The sequence below is a fragment of the Opisthorchis viverrini genome (assembly GCF_000715545.1).
Source record: "Opisthorchis viverrini unplaced genomic scaffold opera_v5_13, whole genome shotgun sequence".
Classification (NCBI taxonomy): Eukaryota; Metazoa; Platyhelminthes; class Trematoda; order Opisthorchiida; family Opisthorchiidae; genus Opisthorchis; species Opisthorchis viverrini.
The window spans coordinates 2001980-2010779 of record NW_008751669.1 but is presented as its reverse complement, the minus strand read 5'-3'; the positions used below and the strand labels follow the sequence as shown (position 1 = coordinate 2010779).

Genomic DNA, 8800 nt, shown 5'->3' with positions numbered 1-8800 from the left:
TGGACCGTATGGGCGACAATTTAATTGGCCGCCTACTACCCCCAATTCGGACTGCCGATCTTCAACAGAAAGATGCACTGTGAACCCACATTAGCCTCAGAGGTGTTCGACTGTATATTTTTACTCAAACGTCATTGTACTCCCGGCCCTGCTGTGTTCAGGGATGGCGGTGAATTCCTCAACTAGTGCCTGTCTAGGCTATTGGGAGTCAGGGATTGTGCCCATTTTCTAAATGGGTACTTGCAGTGAATGCAGCAACCAAAGAAGTGTCAGCTTGACTCTAGTTGTAACAAGTATTCTGGGGTCACTGATTCTTCGTCGTCTTAAGGCGCAAAGTTAATCCCTGATCCATGAGCATCAAGCGGGATTTCGACTGGGTAAAGGCTGCGCTGACCACATCCTCACATTCCGTCAAGTGTTACAGCAACGCCGTATGTACAGACGATCCACAATCTTGGTGTCCCTTGAATTCAAGGAGGCGTTCGATTCTGTCTATCGGCCAGTGCTGTTGACCACACTTTCTGCACAGGTTATATCCCAGAAGGTTGTAAACATAATGCGATCTCTATATCCACATAATTCTGAACGTGTAATAGTCTACGGTGAGCTCTCTAAACGCTTCCCCAAGGATGTCCACTCTCTCCGTTCTTGTTCAACCGCATCATTGATGAAATGGTGAGACGAACGCCGGAAGATCCTCAAACCATAGTATTCAAATCGTTCTCGATGAGAACCTTGTCGATCTGGAGTACAAAGACGACATCACCGTCATGCTTGCAGACGAAGACGCAGCCCCAACTCCTTTGAATAAACTGACGACCGTCGTGCCATCTTTCAGCATGTGCTTTGCACCTCCAAAGTCCAAAGTTATGCTCCACAACATACAGTCACTAAACACCCCCTTACAAGTGAAGGAGAATCACTGGAGTTTGTGGAGGATTCTACATACCTCGGTAACTGTATTGGCTCTGACTATAGTGCGTCTGATGAAGTTGGCGCATCATTCTCAAAGGCAAGAATCATGTTTGCTAATTTGCATCATTTGGGGCGTCAAAAAGGCATATAACTGAGTCTCAAGGTTCGTATGTACTAGGCTATAGTAGGGACCACATTGTTGTATGGTTGAGAAACATGATCTCTGTGGACAGATGATGTGAGGCTTCGTCAACTTTTTTTTGGCAATTGATGCCCCAAAGGCACTGCTGGTATCGGATGGCGTCAACGAAACTGTAACGGAGTAATTAGAGAGCAAGTTTTCGATTGTGCATCAGGTACTTAAATCGCAGAAATTATCCAGCACCATCAACTGCGGTGGCTCGGTCATGTGCTACACATACCGAAACACCATCTATCGAGACAGGTGTTGTTACCCGCAATTCCTTCAGAAAGGTGCCAACCATGAGGTGGAAAATTTATGACCTGGAAGAAGGGTGTGGAAGAGATTACGAAGAATTTGGATGCTGTCGGCACAGTCCGCCTCGTAGGATTGTCCCCCTTGACTCCTACGTTTGGCCGGAGACAAAGGAAATGACGGCTGATCGCTGTAGTGACATTCGTGCTGTCAGTTTCTTTCCAGATTCGGATCGAGCGCTTGTAGTTGTAGGTACCTCAGAAGCTTGCGATGGGCCAGCACCACGTTCCCTCTTCCACTCACTCTTTTCTCTTTTCATTCCAAGACTGCATACATAATGAGGTAAACTTCGTGATTGTACGACATCGATGTCAACACAGATATTGGTGTATCTGATGATAATGAGTATTAACAGGCCAGGCTACCATGACATTGTTGTCCAGTTAACAAGCCCAAGTCCGAGGATATTTTTCTAAAGTCTTAACGTATCCTTTCTCCAACACCAGTACGGCTAAATCTTTGAAAGAGAGGCACATTGGTTTCCCTTGCAACCCACGGCAATACTAACCGGACTACTAACCCAGGACTACCATCCCGAGATGACGACAAGATCGCATTGCTTTGTCTACATGTAGTGTAATCTGTTCAATGTATACGGCCAGCGACGAGGAACACCAGCAACCGGAATATTTGTACATGGGAACTTCAGTTAGGTTGAATTTGTAGTCCTCTCCAGTGTGGAATTAGAGAATATTCGATTTCGTGTTCTTTGGGGATCGTCTACCGTACAGTCAATTTCACTGTACCATACGGAATTTCATCGTCAAACTCGTACACCAGAATTAAATCGAATCGGTCACACCATCCATTCAATTAAAATTACCCTTTGTTCGTTAAAATCGATTGATCTAGAACAGAGTTTAACACGTATAGACGTAATACACCACCCATAAACGAGAGATTCAGCTGAGGTCCAGGTGGGTCTCTCGCAAAACCAAAATTGTTTGCAAATGGCTGTATTTCGCTACAGTCTAACATCTTTTGTTGTAGAAGCTATGTCACAGCTGGGGAAATCAAGTACGTCTTTCAGAAAACGTTCAACCTTAGCTTAACTGCTTTACATCCATTATTCGGCGTTTTTGTCAATACTTGACAAGCATTTAATGCATTAACTTCTCATACTAGGCATTCTGTGGAGATCTCAGCTTCCAACGTACATAATTGACGAGATTCTGACAAATCGTGACTTTTGTGAAGTTGATGAAGTCATTCTCCGCTATTTGTGCCTTGTGAACCAGCTTTACATACCATCCAAATGGGTCTCATCCAGACTTAATCGGTCAACTTTGTATATTTCCCAGCTTCTGGACCCCCCTTTTATCGAAGCCCATGCTGGCGCGACCCCTTATCGAATTCAGTCGTACTGACTGACAGTTCGGTGCAATGCATTCAGCTCTGAAGCTGAGTGCAACTCGCGTACTGCAGATAATAAGCATCACTGCATCAGAATAATCTGACATCCGCCCAACAAAGGGTGAGAACAATGGATTCGTCCTAATGGATTTTAGGCGTATTACTGGGTTGTCGTGCGCTCGCGTTCAAGACAACTTGATAGAAAGCAAAAGATGTGAATTGCTGAACTTGACGAAGCCACAATGCGAAGAGGTCCTCTTAAATATAGTACGGGTTGTTTTTATTCACTTTACTGGGCAGAATAACACGCTAGGCGACGATTAGATGATTGATATCTAAATGAATTCGAGCGGACTAACAGTGTGTGCAAAAATATCAGTGAACGGAGGACCGCAAGAGTAAATAATTCGTCGAAGCAGAGAGTTCTTAAAGCACCCCAGCCCTATCCAGTGCTTCGAAATATTGTTTTTGGGCGAATACAAACACACCCGTACTATCCACCAGAAATAAACGTGGAAACGGCCGTTGTTGTGGTCGTACGAATGTGAGCTGCGATTTTATTGTGAATCATTGAGGACCCGGGTATAGTTTTAACTCAAAGCATTATCAAGCTTTTTCATCAAAGGACCAAAACACATCTAGTAATCCAAAGCCTTTGAAATATCGCTTCTAATTAGCTGTCGGTTTGTGGTATCAGCCAACGTGATGTGGACGACATCGGAAACTGACTGAGTAGACGCCTGTGGGAAGCAGATGAGCCGGTTGAAAAAGTTGGGTAGTACAGAGTAAGACTAGCCTGAGGATATATAGGATCCAATAAACAAGCAACAATGGAAAACAGAAAAAAGAGATTTGAAAAACTCGTCACCCAGAACAATCAAATTCCATCAGCTCCTTCCTACACGTAAGCTGGTTGATATCAGCCCTTGTGGGTGATTGCTGAATCAATGGATGTTATTTCTGCTCAAAAACGGAGGTGGTTATATTTAACTCTAGATCCATCCGCTTGCCGCATTGTTGTCACAATACCCTAAGTGGAAATTGATATTTAGGCAGTACAACGACTCATTGACGTCCCCAAGCAGTTTAGCTTCAGCATTTGTGTGCTGCCGTCGACCAAGGTTCTCGAAGCCCCAGTAATGGGCGACCGAGCCAAGTAAGAAAAGTGACCAGTTCGGAGATGCAACTCAACCGCGTAGCATAGCATAAACTGGTCCACTGCCAAGAAGTTGCAGCCTATTAAAAACCGAATTTCCATGTCCATAAATGACAGTGCGGTCGTTTTTTGGCATGAAGTACAATCCAGTACTGAGTGCAGAAATCTACCAGTAACCCAGATCAACGGTTAGGCTGTCTGGGACGAGCACCGGTTTTATTGTTCAAGACAAGCGGAGGCCTAACAAAATTCCGAATACTCCGAACTGCGGCCTCAAAAAACTGGAGGAAAGTGACTACAAACAATCTGAACACACAAGGTCTGAATAAGAAGTAGTAAGATAAATATTAGGTGCATGAAACCACTGTCTCTGAATGGTAAGATAATGCGAATGCAAGAGAAGCAAGCTGTGGGGCAGATGGTGATAAATAGAAATCATAAAACGGGTTCGGGAGCAAACAGAGTAACAGTAATGAGTTCATGTTACTTGATTGGAGTGTATAGTACTGTAGATTTTTTTGTTCGTGACAATGCTAGTGGGCAGTTTCAAACTCATCGTCATGGTATTCTGAAAACGCTGTTATCCAAAACCCAAGGGACGAGCCCATCTTCATTCGGTCAGGGGGCATTCAGGGAGATGGACTGTGCCGAACAGATTGAGTTCATAGCAGCTGCAGAACACGAGAACTACAAAGTATCCCAGAAGAAGAACGAGCCCATAGGGCTTGGTCAGTCGCCAACGGTTCAGGTGCGTGACGCCAAGCAAGAACAGCACAGTTGTGAAAAGTGTAAGGACAGCATAGACCAGTCCTAAAAAAGGGAATATAGCAGGGGATTGTTACAACAAACTTATAAACGGAGCTAGGTGAGTGGTAGTCAAAGCATTACAATGAACATCTTGTGGATTCCATCACTAGAACCAAGAAGAAATCTGCACATCTTGGTGATTTGATGGTCGGTTTAACTCAGGAAAATCAGGTCGGTGTGTAGGTGAATCCTTCAAAGAAGCAAAGTAGCGATACACGAGCAATGAATATGAGTAACAAGAACATCAATGATCAGCGATTGCCGCGACGCAGGCCGACAGCTGCAGTCGAACGGAACAGTCAAAGGCTAACCTGTTCAGTCGCTAGAAGTGCAGTCCAACTAGAATCCTCGATATATATATATATATATATATATAATATTAAATAAGGTTGATGGTGAGTAACATCATATCAAAGTAAATACTTTGATGTCGTGAATGCCGCACCAAGTTAAATTTGAGGCTGCCACTGAACGCCACATTCGGCCAAAGAATAGTATAGCCGACAGATCCAGTAGTCCCACGTTATCACCGCCTCAACAAGCAAATAAATCTAAAAGATAAAACCACATCCTATTCTTCTTCTCGCTTGGTTAGTGTGAAGCGAAATGGCTCAGTGGTTAGAGCGAAAATTTACTGACCGGAAGGTCCTGGTTCGAACCCGACTTTTCCCCCTCTACTCCCTGTCTTGGCTTGGACAACCTGACAAAACTCCAGCCCTCGTGTTTGTATGAGGCTTAGGCACAGAAAAGGTGCTACAGCTGAACAGTTTTGGTTAATACAGGCGTTCGACTTTATAACTATTAGTAATCGCTCGATCATCACCTTTCCAGAAAAGTTTTTACGTCTGATACATGAACCATTCACTTGAGCAGCCCCATAGAAAGGTCACCCGACCCACATACCTGTGACAGCATTGATAAAACTCATAGCACAAAAAATCTACTAGTTTGAGCGTCCACTCAATTTGTGATCAATGAGCGCGAAGCTCAAAGGCTGAATTATTATTGGATTGATATGTGGAGGGCACAACGCAACCACAATAAAATTCATTTGCAGTTACGGAAAATCAATCTCCATGGTAAGAACTGCAGCAAAATGTATTAGGGTTGCTCATGCGTAGCCGAGGTAACCGAATGAAACAGTCATTCAGCCGCACCTTTACTGTTTGCACCGTAGTACTCAAATTACATAAAAACCTTCATGATGGATGAGCATTACTGTCCACCACGGGAGTTTACTTAATTTCGGAACGCCCGCTATTAAGTTTTTCCCCCACAGCAATGGACAAAAACGTCAAGCTAGTTTCTATTGAAACAGCTTCTCTCGTTCTCGACGGGTTAAAACAAGGTTCTTCTGTATAGCCTTTGACTACTTGCGATGAACTCCAAACTTGTTGAACCTAGATACCCCGTTGTTTTTTGTCACTTTTTAGCAAGTATACATCTGCTCTCATGTCATGCGTTGCGGAGCCATCAAATACATGTCAAAAGTAGACAATGCAAATAGACCATATCAAAGAATCGAATTGCTGTGTGGCATTGTTCGATCGGATTTCTCGTAGTTCGGTTGTTAAAAGGCTATCTGCCGATAGCGATATCCGATGAGCAAAATCTTTGACTAATGGTCGACAGCTAACTTTTTGTATTCATAAGTTTTCATTTTCGAAATTTTTCTTCGTAGTTGAAAGCTCCACAATTGTAGCTCAACCTTAGGTGGTTGAAGATTCAATAAACTTGGTTGGCACTACCTCATGTCCGAGACTTCGGAGATCACTGCAATGATTTACACTCAGCATTGCTCTGCGGCCATATTAGTGTCACTCTCGAACCCTCAAAAGAACGCTCTCGAAGGAGTGCCTTCAAGCTGAGGATGGAAGCACCCCATCTAAAATGCTTAATTATGGGAAAGCTGTCATTCTGTTTATTATTGAATGCTAATACATGGAAAGAGCATTCACTCTCGAGTTTAAAGTTGTGTTCTTAGAAGAGTTCCGCCGTCTTGATTAAGACTACATTGTTTAAGTGACCTATCGCAACACTTGAAACCGCATCAACGGAGTAACTCCCGTTCAATCAGCTGACTGTTGATCAGTAGAAAGTGCCCACCCTGAAATTTCAGCTGTTTGTGGAATCAGCCGCCGTAAGGCACTCGTTTAATCATGCTTTAAAGCCTCTTAATCTCGTTGTGCGACTTGCGTGCAAATACCTACGGCTTATTGCTAACCATCAGAGATACCTCAGTAGTCTGCTTGCAATGAGACCTTATGTATATGTCACTTAGTGGGAGTAAAGCTTTCCACATAATCAGTCACAAACATTTAGAGAGAATTTTTCGGTACTGAGGTTACCAACTTCGACACCTAGTTCGATGAAGGTAAACTTGGCGCGATCCAGCATTGAGAATAACTCACGCACAATAGTGAAATCCGAGCTCGTACGGAAGAATACGAACAACCAAGAGATAAATTCCGCTTACATAATTCATTATATCATATCTGGGATGTACTGTCGAATATGGTCTAGAAAAATTTCTCGTAAACAGCACGCTACAGCCTCCGCTGAATACCAGAAATTCGCTAAACGATCGTACCGTTTGGTAGGTTTGTGGAAAAATACCTCAAATCACTATCTTAACGGGTGCACCCCTAAAACAGCAAACTTGGATCAGTGCTAAGGTTTCAAACACCGAATTTGTAGTAGTCTTACCTTTAGAGTATATTATCACGGGTGCTCCAGCGATCAGACATTTGAGGAACCACGGCAACCCCATACAAACGAGAATATCAAACACATTGCTGCCAACTGCATTCGACACGGCCATATCGCCTTCGCCTACACAGAAAAATAAGGTGGAATTAAACTGCGGATGTCACGCAATGCACTCAACTTCCGAATCTTGTGAAGTAATGAAACGAAACGCCACATGGTTTCGGGACCTGATTACATACAACTAGCCTTCTCGAAGAAGTAGAAACTACTGTTTTTGACTAGATGACTCAAATACTTCATAAATATAGGATAAATTATTGATATCGACGGAATACCGCTCTGCTACCATCCTCATTCTTGAAAAGGTGCAACAGCCACCGAGAGATCAATCTGACGTCCATTGCGGCAGAACTGCCAACAGCCATCATATTTCACCAGTTGCCTGGCAGAGGATCAAGCGTAATTCCGACCACGATGAAGTTTCATATAAACAGATGTACATATATATACATATATGTGATACATATGTACAATATAAATATATATATATAATATGATGTTGCGATGTCTGGCACATACCTAACGGATTTTCACGGATTTCAATAGTACCCTCAACCAAGCCGATCTCTGGAACTGTCTACAGAGAGGTGACATAATTATATCACGCTCCATGTTACATCGCCCGAGCCCTCAAACTGTTCTGGTCAGACACGATCATGTTGTTAATCTCCCGATTTCTATCCGGTGATTCGACCGCGAGGTCGGGCGCTAACCAATGACACCTATGGAAATACGATGGCATCAAACTGCAAACGAAGAGTTTGCAATGGGTGCGCTATTACACAGTGAAATTTGACCTTGCGCAAAAATTCAACGTCTGCCTGACTTCGATAACCAATACACGCGATTTAATGGTCCCGTTCCGTGGAACAAGCAAATCAGCAACGGCGAGGTTCTTTTAACTGTATTTGGCTTACAAAGACCTAGCATACTCTTAAGTATTATCGTTTCCTAATGCAATCTTCTAGCGCTAGACTACATTTGTCAGGTGCCTGTGTACTGTCTCCTTGGCCGTGCTTTTAGCTAAACCAGAAGCTATCCAGGAAAACAACCTGGTGGGCAGAATATGATGGAGTGTGGGCCTAACGACCTAAGTTGCCTGTGTTTTTACCCACCGTTTTCTAGAACGGTGCCCTAAGAACAAACAGATCTCTCGGACCGAAGTCCTTGGTATAACGGCACGGGACATGTTGCATAAAGGAACCGATGTTGCGTATGCTAATACTATTTTTCTTGACTCTTTCATAGGTTTTTTCTTCTTTACGACTTGTCTTTGACCTCTGATGCATACAAGATTAGTATAT

The 8800-nt window shown here is 43.4% G+C and overlaps 1 protein-coding gene across 1 annotated transcript in view; it reads right to left on the bottom strand.

The window, feature by feature from the left end:
• Positions 1-3627: 3627 nt before the first annotated feature.
• Positions 3628-8800, bottom strand: part of T265_01242 (hypothetical protein) — a gene marked incomplete at both ends in the record, with an annotated part of 64609 nt that continues 59436 nt past the window's right edge. Inside the window, 2 exons of the mRNA XM_009165227.1 lie at positions 3628-4730; positions 7434-7559. Of these exons, the coding sequence (XP_009163491.1) occupies positions 4531-4730; positions 7434-7559 (326 nt within the window). The remainder of the gene's footprint in view (positions 4731-7433; positions 7560-8800) is intronic.